The sequence below is a fragment of the Salvelinus namaycush genome, chromosome 13, assembly GCF_016432855.1.
Source record: "Salvelinus namaycush isolate Seneca chromosome 13, SaNama_1.0, whole genome shotgun sequence".
In the NCBI taxonomy this organism is placed as follows: Eukaryota; Metazoa; Chordata; class Actinopteri; order Salmoniformes; family Salmonidae; genus Salvelinus; species Salvelinus namaycush.
In genome coordinates, this window is record NC_052319.1 from 45,510,397 (window position 1) to 45,528,197 (window position 17,801).

A 17,801-nucleotide genomic window follows, 5' to 3' on the forward strand; every position below is an offset into this window, starting at 1 on the left:
TCTAGCTACCGGTATACTCACCACCACTGCACTGGGGACCAATGAACTCTAACCACCTATTCTGCATGATAGGGTCCAAACCGTATTTGGTCAATATGTATAGGGCTTTTCATTCGGGGGCGATGAAACAACAGATCCCCATTTAATGAAGGGAAGTGTGCCGTGTGGCACAAAAGGAGCTAATATGTGTGTAAACTGTACATAGTTCTGTGAGTGTCACTGAGTAGGCTGATACCCAATTCATGGATGCACAATCTCTAGATTAGGCTGTACAGTCCAATCTGTATGTTCAACAATGCACATTAGGCTGTGTAGTGAGCTGATATCCTACAGTCAAAGTCCTGCAGCTAAACACTAATATTTGTGTAAACTCTACTTTCTAATTGTGTTCTGTGAATGTCACTGAGGAGATACCCCATTTCATGGGGACACAATCCATAGGTTAGGCTGTGCAGTGTAAATATTCACCCATTGTGAAGTCTATCACATCCACAGTGGGAGTTCATCCATTTTTTTGTGTCTGTGGTAGTTTGCACTTTGAGAAACAACCTTGATTTCATTTTACTTTCTGAGAAATCATGTGACCCTTAAGAACCAATGAGGTTGTATCTGAACTTTAATTAGGCACTGTGTAACAGATGCAGAAAAACGGTATGATTTCCTAGAATGGACCATCAAAACGTTTCACTTTCATTTTTCTTCCATGAAAGGTGATAGACTCAAGCTGTAGACCTATACTGCTCTGTGACCCTGGCTCAACACACAACCTGCTTGTCTGAAAGTGTCAACGATTTCAAAGTAAGTGTGCATTTAAATGGACTAGATCAGGGTTTCTTAAACTATAGGTCGGGATCCAAAGTGGGCCGTGAGCGAGTGAGAGGTGAGTCGCAAGATATTAAAATAAATATATAATCGCACACTATTTCTTCCTAATTTGAGTCGTTGGAGGATGATTTGGGTCTTGGGATGACGGTCAATTTCTAATTTGGGTCTTGAGCTGAAAAAGTTTAAGAACCCCTAAGAATCCTTAACTCTTAAGGCAGGGTTACCTCAATCTACATTGAAAGGACTAAAACCAAATTAAACTGTAAAAATAATGGTCCACATTTATACCAGTGGTTTCCAGTGATGTAAAGTGCTTAAGTAGTACTTTCAAGTATTTTTATTTAGGTCGTTTTTTGGGGTATCTGTACTTTACTTTACAATTTATATTTTTGACAACTTTTACTTTTACTTCACTACATTTCTAAAGGAAACAATGTACGTTTTACTCCATACATTTTACCTGACACCGAAAAGTACTCGTTACATTTTGAAAGCTTAGCAGGACAGGAAGAGGTCCAATTCACACACTTATCGAGACAACACATGGTCATCTACTGCCTCTGATCTGGGGGACTCACTAAACACAAAGGCATCTTCTGTAAATTATGTCTGAGTGTTGGAATGTGCCCCTGGCTATCCATACATTTTAAAAACAAGAAAATAGTTGCATCTGTTTTGCTTAAAATAAGGAATTGTACATTTTTCATACTTCTACTTTTACTTTTGATACTTAAGTATTTTTGAGCAATTACATTTACTTTTGATACTTAAGTATATACAGAACCAAATACTTTTAGACTTTTACTCAAGTAGTACTTTATTGGGTGACTTACTTTTACTTGAGTAACTTTCTATTAAGGTATCTAAACTTTTACTCAAGTATGACAATTGGGTACTTTTTACACCACTGGTGGTTTCCAAACTGTGGGGCGGGGCGGTCGGTGGAGGAGTGCATTTATTTTTATTAACTCAGTCTGGCTTTCAACTTATTATTGAATGTTGTAATAGTAGAATAATATTGGAGAGTCATCACCAGTTTTACTCTTGTCATGGCAGTAATTCTATACCTTAGAGAGCCATTTATAACTTGTCAGAAATGTCCAGATCAACTAACCCATGTATTGAATATTTGTGTTTTTTTTTATCTGAAAATGTATTTTCTGAACAAGAGAGCTGAGAGGTTAAAGGCGGGGTCTGTTTTCAAATATTAAAGGCACTTTTTTAGAACAATCGCAGCTCTGTAATACATTGTGAACTCTGTCATATGGTCCAACGCTGTACATTTAATTTTTGGTCATTGGAGAAATTGCTTACCAACCTGTTGGGTAACAATTTCTTTGAACATGTCATAAGGGTTCATAACACATGTCATAAGCTGACATAAATATGTAATTATCGTGTTATGACAAAGATATTGCTGTATTTTCTAGCCTTATGACAGTTTATGACAGCTCACACCCACAGCCTGATACCATATAATGCAGCATAATAGTGGACCTATTACGATGTTATGATAGTGTTATGACAGTGTTACGATGCAGAACACTTGATGTCTGTCTGAAATTCAGAATAAACCCATAGCCCTTCTATAAGCCTTGTTATTATAGTCAAGTCTATAATAGGTATTGATCGTCCAGTGCATTTTAAAGTGAGTCTTCCCCTCTTTTCTCCATCAATACTCAGTATTCCTGAACAACATGTGGGACCTTGGTTGTGGGTCTTTGGCAATGGACAGGGGCAGACCTGTCACTGGGGACGGGGAGACATATCCCAACCCACATTCTGAAATTGCATTTTTGTCCCCCCCCCCACCCCGAGTTTTTGTAAAGTTTTTTTATTTAACCTCTAATTAACTAGGCAAGTCAGTTATGAACAAAATCGTATTTACAATGACGGCCTACCCCGGACGACGCTGGGCCACTTGTGTGCCACCCCATGGGACTCCCAATCATGGCTGTGGATCTGTTGGGGCGGTATGCAAATTGGGGTGGGTCTAGGGTTTCTGGGATACGGGTGTTGATGTGAGCCATGACCAGCCTTTCAAAGCACTTCATGGCTACAGACGTGTGTGCAACAGGTCGGTAGTCATTTAGGCAGGTTACCTTAGTGTTCTTGGGGACAGGGACTATGGTGGTCTGCTTAAAACATGTTGGTATTACAGGGAGAGGTTGAAAATGTCAATGAAGACACTTGCCAGTTGGTCAACGCATGCTCGCATTACACATCCTGGTAATCCGTCTGGCCCTGCGGCCTTGTAAATGTTGACCTGTTTAAAGGTCTTACTCACATCGGCTGAGGAGATCGTGATCACACAGTCTTCCGGAACAGCTGGTGCTCTCCTGCATGTGTCAGTGTTATTTTCCTCGAAGCGAGCATAGAAGTAATTTAGTTTGTCTGGTAGACTCGTGTCACTGAGCAGTTCTCGGCTGTGCTTCGCTTTGTAGTCTGTAATGGTTTGCAAGCCCTGCTTCATCCAACGATTCTATCTTGATCCTGTATTGACGCTTTGCCTGTTTGATGGTTCGTCAAAGGGCATAGCGGGATTTCTTATAAGCTTCTGGGTTAGAGTAGCGCTCCTTGAAAGTGGCAGCTCTAGTGTTTAGTTCAGTGTGGATGTTGACTGTTAATCTATGGCTTCTGGTTGGGGTACGTACGGTCACTGTGGGGATGACGTCATCGATGCAGACAATGACTGATGTGGTGTACTCCTCAATGCCATCGGAGGAATCCCGGAACATATTCCAGTCTGTGCTAGCAAAACTACCCTGTAGCTTATCATCTGCTTCATCTGACCACTTTTTTATTGATCGAGTAACTGGTGCTTCCTGCTTTAATTTTTGCTTGTAAGCAGGAATCAGGAGGATAGAATTATGGTCAGATTTGCCAAATGGAGGGCGAGGGAGAGCTTTGTATGTTTCTCTGTGTGTGGAGTAAAGGTGGTCCAGAGATTCTTTCCCTCTGGTTGCACATTTAAAATGCTGATAGAAATTTGGTAAAACGGATTTAAGTTTCCCTGCATTAACCTGTCTAGCCCCGGGAACTCCCCCCACATTCCACTGAAAAGGAAGCGTGCGAAATTCAAAAAATATTTTTTCGAAATATTTAACTTTCACACATTAACAAGTCCAATACAGCAAATGAAAGATAAACATCTTGTGAATCCAGCCAACATGTCTGATTATTTAAATGTTTTACAGCGAAAACACCACGTATATTTATGTTAGCTCACCACCAAATACAAAAAAGCACAGACATTTCTTTCACAGCACAGGTAGCTTGCACAAAACCCCCAAATAGAGATAGAATTAGTCACTAACCAAGAAACAACTTCATCAGATGACAGTCTTATAACATGTTATACAATAAATCTATGTTTTGTTCGAAAAATTTGCATATTTCAGGTATAAATGATAGTTTTACATTGCAGCTACAATCACAAATATCACCAAAGCAGCTAGAACAATTACAGAGACCAACATGAAATACCTAAATACTCATCATAAAACATTTTTGAAAAATACATGGTGTACAGCAAATGAAAGACAAACATCTTGTGAATCCAGCCAATATTTCAGATTTTTTAAGTGTTTTACAGCGAAAACACAATATAGCATTATATTAGCTTACCACAATAGCCAAACACACAACCGCATTCATTCACCGCAAAGGTAGCAATAGCGAAAAAAACAGCAAAAGATATACATTTATTCACTAACCTTGACAAACTTCATCAGCTGACAGTCCTATAACATCATATTACACAATACAGATATGTTTTGTTCGAAAATGTGCATATTTAGCAGTACAAATTGTGGTTTTACAATGTGAATACGTAGCCAAACTGCACAAAATTATCCGGATATATTTCTGACACTCACCTAATCTAATCAAAGAACTCATCATAAACTTTACTAAAAAAATACATGTTGTACAGCAAATGAAAGATACACTAGTTCTTAATGCAATCGCAGTGTTAGAATTCTAAAAATAACTTTAGTACGACATACAGCTTACGTTATAGCGAGACAGCGCCTGCAATGAGGGCGAAAAATAGTACTAAACATTTTCCACAGAAATACGAAATAACATCATAAATTGTTCCTACTTTTGCTGAGCTTCCATCAGAATCTTGTACAAGGGGTCCTTTGTCCTGAACAATCGTTGTTTGGTTTTAGAATGTCCTTTTCTCCTGTCGATATTAGCAACCAAAGATAGCCAAGTGGAGCGAAGCTGTCCATCTTCACCAAACGCAGAGAACGGAAACCGCCAAAACTCCCAATAAACTTTCAATAATCTGATAAAACTATATTGAAAAAACATACTTTACGATGATATTACCACATGTATCAAATAAAATCAAAGCCGGAGATATTAGCCGTCTATAACGAAAGCTTTTCAGAACGCAATCCAGGGTTCCTTCCCGCGCCTTGCTGAACAAAGGAAATAGTGGATCACGTCATTCCAAGAGCTCTTGTTCGACCTCAGATCAAGCTAGACACCCCATTCCACCTCTCACTGCCTCTTGACATCTAGTGGAAGGCGTATGAAGTGCATGTATATCCATAGATTTCAAGCCAATGAATAGGAAGGCCCTGGAACAGAGCCTCGATTTCAGATTTTTCACTTCCTGACAGGAAGTTTGGTGCAAAATGAGTTCTGTTTTACTCACAGATATAATTCAAACGGTTTTAAAAACTTGAGAGTGTTTTCTATCCAATAGTAATAATAATATGCATATTGTACAATCTAGAATAGAGTACGAGGCCGTTTAAATTGGGCACAATTTTATCCCAAAGTGAAAATAGCGCCCCCCTATCCCAAACAGGTTTTAAAGTCCCCGGCTACTAGGGTGAGCGTTTTGTTGTTTTCTTATGGCGGAATACAGCTCATTCAATGCGGTCATCAATGCGGTCATTCAATGCGGTCAATGCGGTCATTGAAACAGCTACGGAAAAAAATATGAAAACTCTCTAGGTAGATAGTGTGGTCTACAGTTTATCATGAGGAACTCTACCTCAGGCGAGCAATAGCTCGAGACATCCTTAGATATCGTGCACCAGCTGTTATTTACAAAAATACAAAGTCCGCCGCCCCTTGTCTTACTAGACGCCGCTGTTCTATCCTGCCGGTGCAGCGTATAACCAGCCAGCTGTATGTTGATAGTGTCACAGCCTGCCGGTACAGTGTATAACCAGCCGGCTGTATGTTGATAGTGTCACAGCCAGCCGGTGCAGTGTATAACCAGCCACCTCTTGTCTTACCAGACGCCGCTGTTCTATCCTGCCGGTGCAGCGTATAACCAGCCAGCTGTATGTTGATAGTGTCACAGCCTGCCGGTGCAGCGTATAACCAGCCAGCTGTATGTTGATAGTGTTACAGCCTGCCGGTACAGCGTATAACCAGCCAGCTGTATGTTGATAGTGTCACAGCCTGCCGGTGCAGCGTATAACCAGCCAGCTGTATGTTGATAGTGTCACAGCCTGCCGGTGCAGCGTATAACCAGCCAGCTGTATGTTGATAGTGTCACAGCCTGCCGGTGCAGCGTATAACCAGCCAGCTGTATGTTGATAGTGTCACAGCCTGCCGGTACAGCGTATAACCAGCCAGCTGTATGTTGATAGTGTCGTTGTTCAGCCACGACTCAGTGAAGGATAAGATATTACAGTTTTGAATGTCCCGTTGGTAGTTTAATCTTCCACGTAGGTCATCTATTATATTGTCCAAAGATGCACGTTTGCTAGCACAATGGAAGGAAGTGGGGGTTTATTCGATCGCCTAAAAATTCTCGCTCTTTGGCCCCTTTTTCTCCTCCTTCTCTTCCCGCAAATCACAGGGATCTGGGCCTGTTCCTGGGAGAGCAGATTATCATTCTGTAAAATCACAGGGATCTGGGCCTGTTCCTGGTAGAGCAGATTATCATTCGGTAAAATCACAGGGATCTGGGCCTGTTCCTGGGAGAGCAAATTATCATTCTGTAAAATCACAGGGATCTGGGCCTGTTCCTGGGAGAGCAGATTATCATTCTGTAAAATCACAGGGATCTGGGCCTGTTCCTGGGAGAGCAGATTATCATTCTGTAAAATCACAGGGATCTGGGCCTGTTCCTGGGAGAGCAGATTATCATTTAGTAAAATCACAGGGATCTAGGCCTGTTCCTGGGAGAGCAGATTATCATTCTGTAAAATCACAGGGATCTGGGCCTGTTCCTGGGAGAGCAGATTATCATTCTGTAAAATCACAGGGATCTGGGCCTGTTCCTGGGAGATCAGATTATCATTCTATAAAATCACAGGGATCTGGGCCTGTTCCTGGGAGAGCAGATTATCATTCTGTAAAATCACAGGGATCTGGGCCTGTTCCTGGGAGAGCAGATTATCAATCTGTAAAATCACAGGGATCTGGGCCTGTTCCTGGGAGAGCAGATTATCATTCTGTAAAATCACAGGGATCTGGGCCTGTTCCTGGGAGAGCAGATTATCATTCTGTAAAATCACAGGGATCTGGGCCTGTTCCTGGGAGAGCAGATTATCATTCTGTATATCATTCTGGAAGGTGTTCTTAATGTTTGGTAGTGTTTTACAATTGGCAAATTGTGAGGTTCCGAACTGGGCACGTGAGACTGTATCTCCTCCTATGTTATAGTGATGTGATGATTTAGATTATAATAACTTTAGTTCAAATACAGATAAATTGCTGTTATTCTGTATTTTCAATGAAATGGTTTAGCTTTCATTCTCTTTTATTTCAGGGGGAGAAAGAAATGGCTCATGAAGATGGATCGAGGTGTGACAACATTACTTCAGCCTTCGGTTTTGAACTTATGAAGGCCTTCATTTTTCACTTGTTATTGCACACTTGCAGTACTACTTTGTAGTACACTGTACCACAATACTATAATGCTAATATTCAGAATTTTATGGTGATGGTGATTATTTATACATTGGTGATTATTTATGCAGTAAATTGTGTGAAATGTTGTTAATGGTGCAGCTTTAACATTTTTGGGGAATACATTTTCTCGTCCCATGTACGCCAAATTATAGTTAGTTACTAACCAGAAAAACGGTGTAAAATAATCAATTTAGCCATGAATGTCTATCATCAAATGAACCATTCATAATGGCATTGTTTTGTACCCCTGACATTCCATTAGGATGTTCCAAGACCAGCTGGCGGAGAAGGTCCGGCCCTTCATAGACTTAATAGACGACATGAGATCCATCGGGATAGATAAGGAGCTGCCACTGCCAACCATTGCTGTGGTGGGAGACCAGAGTTCAGGAAAGAGCTCTGTGCTTGAGACCCTTTCTGGGGTGGCGCTGCCCAGAGGGACTGGTGAGATTCTGTATTGTTTTCTGAACATACAAAAAGTATTGAAATCAATATTAGCATTTTAAATGTCATTCCTAAATCACACAAAGTCTGTGAAAGTGGTTGTGTAACTGAGACATGATTTGGGCATTGACTAGTTTTTGGTTTGAAGATGCTGAAGTTGGTGATTGATGCCAGTGGCTTGGTAAACAATCCTGAAGCAGGTTTTCACACTGACCTTGTCCATAGACGAGGTCAGGAAACAGACAGTACAATAGGACCACAGAGACACGGATATTACTGAAATGTATAGAATCTTCAAATTAACTTGATAACCACAGAAAAACTTTGCAGAAAATGTTAACTGTACATGAGTTTTCTAACCATTTAGTCAGACACTGTAAATGTCTGACATGCTTTCTGAACATTAGAGCAACCTTGTTGTCTGTAGCCTGCAGAAGTTTTATATTTATCATGAAATCCATGTCCCGGTCCATTGTTGACTGTACTGTCATATTGTATTGATTGTTCTGTAATACAGTATAATGATATGTCATTGGTACTTCCTTCTATCCAGGTATTGTCACCAGGTGCCCACTGCTACTTAAACTCTGTAACGACAGGACAGTGAAATGGGAGGCTGTCATCTCATACGGAGGAGGGAAAGTCATTGAATTTGACGAACCTTCAGAAGTCGTGAGACACGTTGAACAAGGTGAGATGGGAACAAACACACAAAAACACACACAAACACACACACAAACACACACAAACACACACATTAACCAGTGGAGGCTCCTCAGAGGAGGAAGGGGAGGACCATCCTCCTCAGTGAATTTCAGAAACATTTAAATAGCGAAACATTTAAAAAGTTATATTTTTTAAATAAAACTATACTAAATATAGCCCTATGTCCACCCAATCAAAGGATCAGAAAATGAATCTATTACAGAGTGCATAATCTACAGCTAGCTAGCCCTGCAAGACATAACATGTGGTGAGTAGGTTACTGAAATAGAGAGAAAGACAATAGGAACTGTTTTGAAAAGAGAGCTAGCTATATTTCATATTATTTTCACTTTCACTTACTTAGCTTGCGAAGTTAGCTAGCTAGTTTAGCCCACTCAGACACCAGGCTCAAACAGAGAGGGATGGCTATGGCTATCCAACGAAGTAACTCTTCCAAGTCAAGGTAAGTTTAATAAATTGTTAGCCACTGATGCCCTCCGATGTAACTGCTAAACTGCTTGCTGCTGACTGAACACTGTACTGCATGATTGTAGCAGGTTTACTAACGTGTTAGCTCTAGTAGCTATGTTGACTATGATGATATAATATGGTGACATCAATGTCGGCTGTGTGTAGAGCTGATATGAAGGTTTGGCTTGGAAATGTTTTTTCGTCTGGTCACAGACAGCTGATGTGTTGTGCACTGAAGTCAACAAGCGAAGGGTAAAGGTGAGAGGAGGGGAGCGCGTAGATGGGAGGAGGATGTATATATACACTGATCAAAGGGATCATGCTGTTTGTATGTGGCTGCTATGAAAGTGAACTGTGATTGCGTGTGATCAGGGGTGTTTTCATTACACCAATTCTGTTGAAAAATGTTTCTTAAACGGACGCAAACGGAAACAAAACAAGGATAAACATACCTGAATTTGTCCAATAGAAACTCTCGTTTGCAACTGTTGGACTAATGATAACACCCTAGATCAGCATGATGCAGCCAGAGTGTGCGAGGTGGTATTGAATGTGTCAGTGTCTATCACCTTGACTACTAAACATTCTCTCAACTTCTGCACCTGCCTTGTAAACTTTCATTCATAGGTTAGGTTGTAGTATGATGAGTATGATGTACTAGCCTAAACCTATTGATGTTACACTGAGCTGTGTGAATGGAATATGAATGACAGTCATCCAATATGCTGTAATAGAAATAAGGCCATGCTCATAAAAAAAAGATATTGTTCTTCCTTATCTTAAACGGAACATACTGCCACTGACATTGACATATCTATTATCATTTATTGTGGAAAAGTTTGTATGGTATTTACCATAGACAACTACAGAATATATATTATAATAAGATTAGCTTTATCTGGGTATAAGACAGACAAACAAACAAATAATAAACACATCAATATTTTCCCATTGATTTAACAGCTCAGAATGCGTTAGCTGGAAAGGGCGTGGGGATATGTGAAGACCTGATCACTCTGAAGATCACATCCTCCACGGTGTGTGACCTCAGTCTGATTGACTTACCAGGGATCACCAGGGTGGCTGTGAAAGGACAACCAGAAGACATTGGAGTCCAAGTAAGTCTGTCGTTAGAGTATAGCTTTTGGACTTTGTCCAGTACATTGTTTGGTTATCTCATGACTCTTGGTTCTCCTCTCATGATTCACTAATGATGAATTATTTTAACCAGGTGTACAGACTTGTTCCCATAACTGCTAGCAAGGTACATGTAGCTATGATGGTTGATTCTGGTGAAAGGTACTTTGAATGTGTTGACTTTGAGGAAGATTGAGCTTCAGAACCATGAAGAACAGAGTGCCCCACACAGGGCGATATCACGGTAGCAAGCGGTCTGATACCCTCTCTGTCACGCCCGCTCTCCCTCCCTGGCGCCAGGCTACCCGTCATCATACAAACATGTTACAAACACGCACAGATGCGCTCATTGAACTCACCTGGACTCCTTCACTTTGTTGATTATCTGTTATCTGATATATCTGTCTGTTCCTTGGTTGTGTTCCCTGTGTCCGCATTGTTCCGTGTTGTTATGTGTTCCTGTTCAGACGCTGTTCCTGTTCCGTTTCATGTCCATCAGCTATTAAACCATCTCCTTTACCTGTTTCTCATCTCCTGCCCTAACAAGTGCTCCACACAGGGCGATATCACAGTAACAAGTGGTTTTATACCCTCTCGTGGATTAATCAAATAACTTGATCAAAGTCTTGAATCCTGACTGCTTTGTCACATTCTTCTTCCTTTTTTTGCTAGATCAATAATCTCATTTCGAAATTCATAAAGAATAAGAGAACCATTATTTTGGCGGTGGTACCATGTAATGTTGACATAGCAACAACAGAGGCCCTGAAAATGGCACAACAAGTGGATCCTGAAGGCACAAGAACTCTGGGTAAAGAAATTATATAGATACATTTATTTTTTATACGTTTTTTGTATTAGTAAAGTTCTCATAATGCTTTTCATTTGTCTTCAAGCCATTCTGACAAAGCCAGACCTGATAGACCCGGGAGCAGAGAAGAATGTGTTGGAAATTGTCCACAATAGAGTCATCTTTCTCAATATGGGTTATGTCATTGTGAAATGTCGTGGTCAGAAGCAAATTGATGAAAACATGTCAATATCCCGTGCGATTGAGGAGGAGTTGGCATTCTTCCGAAATCACGAGCACTTCAGGTAAAATGTCTTCTTGCCATGTGTTAAGTAACTTGCATCTTTGTTTTTGATGGCTTCACATCTGAAAATGTTCAGGGCCCCAAACTGTTGGTTTTAGGATTTTATGAAAAAAGTATATTTTTCCAGATATCCTTTGAGAGTAGTTCCATATTGTGTTGATGAATGAGAGTCCCTCTCCTCCCTTCTCTTACATTTATGCATATTGTACTTTTTAACATTCAAAATCAAATAGCTAAATGATCCTTGGTATGATCATAAAACAATTCCATACGTTATCTTAGCAAATATCTCTAACTTAAACAGATGCATTTATTTTGTATTATGTTAATTAGATATATGTGGGGGCGTGACCATTGTAGGCCAAAGGTTATACCAAGTTATGGCCAATGTTTGGGATGAAATAATGTGTTTGTTATTTTTCTCTCCTTTTCAATGTATAGCTCCCTCCTGCGTGAGGAGAAGGCAACCACCACGTGCCTAGCCACCAAGCTCAGCAATGCCCTGGTCAAACAGATCAAGGTTAGTCCAACCACATACCTGATGGTCATCTGTTCCTACTACACCCAGTGTACACTGGAAAACATGTGGTCTGGTACCTATTAACTTGTATGTTTGCTCCTGGTCAGAAATCCTTGCCCCAGATGTCAGAGAAGATAAAGGAGCAGCTGGGGGAGGTAAAGCATTCGTTGAGTCAAATAGAGGGCGGGCCTCCAATGGAACCTGAAGAGAAGAGGAAGTACCTCATTCAGGTGAGTACATTTTTCATCTTCCATCTTTCAGCTTCGTAAACCTCTTCTGTACACAATCTCTATAAAAATGTATGATGTAGGGTTGGAAGCCATACTGTTGCACAGTAGTCCAGGTGTGTTATTGTCATGGTTTGGTAAATTGTCAGGAGAATGTCCTATAGAGAATTTGGGCAATGGTACCTGGTGTAAAGGCATCAACTCTATTTCACATCCTCTGCCATTTGGATTGGTCAGATTTGCAACACAGGTGTAAGAGTAGACGCACTGTCCAGAAAAATAAATAAAACAGCATTATAATGTTCTCAACACTCCAACTTCCTCCACTCTCCTTCCTTAATTTCCCCTGATTATGTTTGTCACAAGGATAAACATTACTTTACCTTGATAGCTGATCTTACAAAAACACTTGGACAAGCCAGTGTAAGATACTTATTGTTTAATATCTGTAGAAGACGTAAGGATGGATGGGTCTTGTGGAGCCATTTCATTAAACAGTAATCCAAAAGTACTAAATGTTAAACATTTAAACAGGTATGTTTTATTGTTATGTTTCCATCTTCAGGTCATAACAGAGTTCAATGAGCAAATTACCCAACTGTCCCAAGGGGATATTATCGTTGAGGAAAATCTGTTTGAGCTCATGCGAAAGGAATTTACAGAGTGGATGGAACGTCTCAAAAATGCCAAATCACATTGTAGGTACAATTTTGAATAACCTGGGTATTGCTCATCATACTACCATGTCTAACCAATAAATATTTATGTTTCTAAATATCCCTAATATTTACTGATATAGTTAATATACTACTAATAGTTATGTCATACAACAGTGATTATAATCTCCAATGAATTATTAACATTGTTTTCCTGAATTTAGACCACAAAGTAGTGCAACAAGTGGTGGATGAATATGATCAGGAGCACAGGGGAAGTGAGCTGCCAGGATTCAGTAACTACAGGGTATTTCAACATGTTGTTCAGAAACTAGTGTCTGAACTTAAGAGACCAGCTATGATGACACTACAGACAATCAGAGGTAAGTGACCAAAAGCCCTTGTCTCGTCTACTCCATCTCTCCCCCTCTGGCGCTTGTTGTCACCAGTTTATTCATTATTACGCAAACCTGCCATCATCGTTGCGCCTCATGAGATTCACCTGGACACCGTCACCTTCCTGATTACCTCACTTATATCTGTCACTCCCTTTGGTTCTTTCCTCAGGCGTTATTGTTTCTGTTACTGTGTTTCATGTCTGTACGCTACTCATGTTTCTTGTTTTGTTTCATGTTTGTTGATTTATTAACTTCTACTTGCACACCATCCCGGATCCGGGAGCACCCCCCACAGTAAAAAAGCTGACTAGCATAGCCTAGCATAGCGTCACAAGTAAATACTAGCATCTAAATATCATTAAATCACAAGTCTAAGACACCAGATGAAAGATACACATCTTGTGAATCCAGCCATCATTTCTGATTTTTAAAATGTTTTACAGGGAAGACACAATATGTAAATCTATTAGCTAACCACGATAGCAAAAGACACAACTTTTTTTTCTCCATCATTTTTTTCCTGCATAGGTAGCTATCACAATTTCGACCAAATAAAGATATAAATAGCCACTAACCAAGAAACAAATTCATCAGATGACAGTCTGATAACATATTTATTGTATAGCATATGTTTTGTTAGAAAAATTTGCCTATTTCAGGTATAAATCACAGTTCTACATTGCAGCTGCAATCTGAAATAGCGCCGAAGCAGCCAGAATAATTACAGAGACCAACGTCAAATACCTAAATAGTCATCATAAAACATTTCTGAAAAATACACAGCATACAGCAAATGAAAGACCAACATCTTGTGAATCCAGCCAATATTTCAGATTTTTTAAGTGTTTTACAGCGAAAACACAATATAGCATTATATTAGCTTACCACAATAGCCAGAAACACAAGCCATTTCCCAGCAGCAAAGGTTAGCGATCGTAACAATCCAGCAAAATATATATAATTTTTGACTAACCTTGATATACTTCATCAGATGACAGTCCTGTAACATCATATTACACAATGCATATAGGTTTTGTTCGAAAATGTGAAATCCAGCTGAAATCAGTGGTTATACATTGTGCTAACATAGCATCTTTTTCCCACAACGTCCGGATATTTATCTGCCACTCACATATTCTGACCAAATAACTATTCATAAACATGACTAAAAAATACATGTTGTTTAGGAAATGATAGATACACTAGTTCTTAATGCAATCGCCGTGTTAGAATTCTAAAAATAACTTCATTACGACATCCAGCTTAGTTATAGCGAGAGAGTGCCCAAAATCTGGGCGCAAACTACTAGTTCACATGTTCGACAGATATATGAAATAACATCATAAAATGGGTCCTACTTTTGATGATCTTCCATCAGAATGTTGTACAAGGGGTCCTTTGTCGGGAACAATCGTTGTTTGGTTTTAGAACGTCCTTTTTCCCTCTTGAATTAGCAAGCACACTAGCCAAGTGGCGCGAAGCTCTCCTTCCTGAACAAAGGCACACAACGCAACACGCCTAACGTCCCGAATAAATTTCAATAATCTAATAAAACTATATTGAAAAAACATACTTTACGATGATATTGTCACATTTATCATATAAAATCAAAGCCGGAGATAGTAGCCGTCTATAACGACAGCTTTTCAGAAGGCAATCCCAGGTCCCTCCTCTCGCTTTCCAGGAAACAGGAAATGGGTGACACGTCATGCCAAGAGCTTTTATTCCACCTCAGACCAAGATAAACACTCAATTTCTTCTCTCACTGCCTCTTGACATCTAGTGGAAGGTGTATGACGTGCATGTATACTAATACATATCATGCCCATTTATAGGCAGACCCTAGAACAGAGCATCGTTTTCAGACTTTCCACTTCCTGGTCAGGAAGTTTGCTGCTAAATGAGTTCTGTTTTACTCACAGATATAATTCAAACGGTTTAGAAACTAGAGAGTGTTTTCTATCCAATAGTAATAATAATATGCATATTGTACGAGCAAGAATTGAGTACGAGGCCGTTTGAAATGGGCACCTTTTATCAGAGCTACTCAATACTGCCCCTGCAGCCAGAATAAGTTAAATAAAAACATTTTGTGGAATATATTTACCAAATACATTTGTCTCTTTTAACATCTCTTCACCAAATACATTTGTCTCTTTTAATATCTCTTCACCAAATACATTTGTCTCTTTTTATCATCTCTTCACCAAATACATTTGTCTCTTTTAACATCTCTTCACCAAATACATTTGTTTTGGTTTTTCAGAGATGGTGCAGAAGCAATTTGATCATTTGTCCAAAGAGAGCTTTAAGAATTATCCTTATCTTCATCAAGTCTCAAAGGTAATGACAATTGTAAACTGTTAAGCGCTCTGACATTATAATCATACAATTCTCAATTCTGTGATTTTAGGCTGAAATGGAAATCTTAGTTAGTGGCATTAGCAAGAAGCAGGGAAACATGAGGCAAAGTACCACTTAAAAATCACAATGTATTTTTATGAATAATTCCAATTTACAGGTTGTCCATTGTAGGATTGTAGCTTGAAATGTTCAAAATAAAACACCATAGGATACTTAGAGCATGTCGAACTGAACTTTGTTCTGAAACAGTAACAGTATTTCACTGCCTCCCTGCATCCAAGATGCTTTATGTCCTCATGGAATCTTCATCTTTGTTTAAACTCAGAAAAAAATTGAAACAATCCAGGAACAGCAATCAAACATAGTGAAGGAGAGGATCGTGGAGCAGTTTGAGATGGAGATGCAGGTCTACACACAGGATGAAATCTTCAACAAACATAGTCTAGAGAAGGGGGAAATAGCAGAAGTCAAAGAGCAAGACACCAGGAGCAAGTACCCTGGGCTGCTCAAGGCATACTATGAGGTACAATGCAACACATCTACTGTGCAGTATGTATAAAGTGTTCCAGAAATAAAATCTTATTAAATAAAACTGCAGCAGGGCCTCCCGGGTGGCGCAGTGGTCTAGGGCACTGCATCGCAGTGGCCTGTAGGGATATCCTTGTCCCATCGCGCACCAGCGACTCCTGTGGCGGGCCGGGCGCAGTGCGCGCTAACCAAGGTTGCCAGGTGCACGGTGTTTCCTCAGATACTCAACTAGTCTAAAGAAGGACAGTTTTATTGCTTCTTTAATAAGGACAACAGTTTTCAGCTGTGCTAACATAATTGCAAAAGGGTTTTCTAATGATCAATTAGCATTTTAAAATTATAAACTTGGATTAGCTAACACAACGTGCCATTGGAACACAGGAGTGATGGTTGCTGATAACGGGTCTCTGTACACCTATGTAGATATTTCCAGCTACAATAGTCATTTACAACAATGTCTACACTGTATTTCTGATCAACTTGATGTTACTTTAATTGACAAAAATGTCAATGTCAGTGGCCCCAAACTTTTGAACGGTAGTGTACATTATATAGCTCTGCTCCAGCCTATACTATGAATCCATGACATCATCAATGGGATGATCAGATCTGTAATTAAAGCTTTTTGACAAATTTTAAAACATACATTGTTGTGGCAGGGTTGCTTTGTAGTATATTGCATTTTGCAGACCAATCCATCTCTGATGTCTATATGTTCACCTTGCTGACAATTTGTTGTTCATTTGGTAATCTTTTGGTTGCCTTGTGGCCATCTCATCACTTGTAGCCCTCACTCTCCATCCCACCTCACCTCTCTCACAGATTGTGGTGCAAAGACTGGCTGACCAGGTGCCCATGCTGATCCGTTACTTCATCCTGAAGCAGTCAGCCAAGATTGTGTGCAGTGAAATGCTGGATCTGCTACACAGAGATGACACTGATAACATCCTACAGGAGGATTCAGAGATCGGACAGTAATCGTGCAAAGTTGCTGGCCCAAGCGGATCGCCTTATACTGGCCAATGACAAAATCAGCAGCCTCTGAGTTGGTGATGTCTTGTCAGTTACAATATTCAGAGATGTTGCCAAAAAATGAAACCGGTTTATAGAAGTATGACCAGATTGTTGGAAGGTCACTATGGCCAAATGCAATTTATTTTAAATAAGGAGTAAAATAAGATGTATTTTGTATATTTCGTATTCAACAAATGAATAAGAACGGCTAAGATCAGTGAGATGCTGTACAGACGACACCAGTAAAATCCTACAGGAGGAAACGTAAAAGGCCGGAAAACGTAAAAGGATGCGGGACCAAGCAGATCGCCTTGATTAGTAGACTGTGGTTTACAATTTGTCAATGCAGAAATTCTGAGATGTAGCTAACAAAGCCTACAATAATTATATATACTTTTGATAAGCATACAGAACATTTTATATGGTCTAATGCTTTAATATTTAATCATTTCTGACGTCTGAAGACCTATTCGTTATTTAAAAAGGCCCTTTTAAATTTTTTTCTGGCTTGCCGTTCCAAACAAAAT

General features: G+C 39.8%; 1 protein-coding gene across 1 annotated transcript; it reads left to right on the forward strand.

Annotated features, from left to right (window-relative positions):
• Window positions 1-7,585: 7,585 nt before the first annotated feature.
• Window positions 7,586-17,238, forward strand: LOC120058010 (interferon-induced GTP-binding protein MxA-like). Its single transcript, XM_039006497.1, has 13 exons — window positions 7,586-7,608; window positions 7,979-8,160; window positions 8,714-8,851; window positions 10,300-10,454; window positions 11,146-11,284; window positions 11,370-11,568; window positions 12,009-12,087; window positions 12,195-12,317; window positions 12,880-13,012; window positions 13,195-13,353; window positions 15,635-15,711; window positions 16,058-16,255; window positions 17,083-17,238. The coding sequence occupies exons 1-13, from the start codon at window positions 7,586-7,588 to the stop codon at window positions 17,236-17,238; spliced, it is 1,761 nt and encodes a 586-aa protein (XP_038862425.1).
• Window positions 17,239-17,801: the final 563 nt, after the last annotated feature.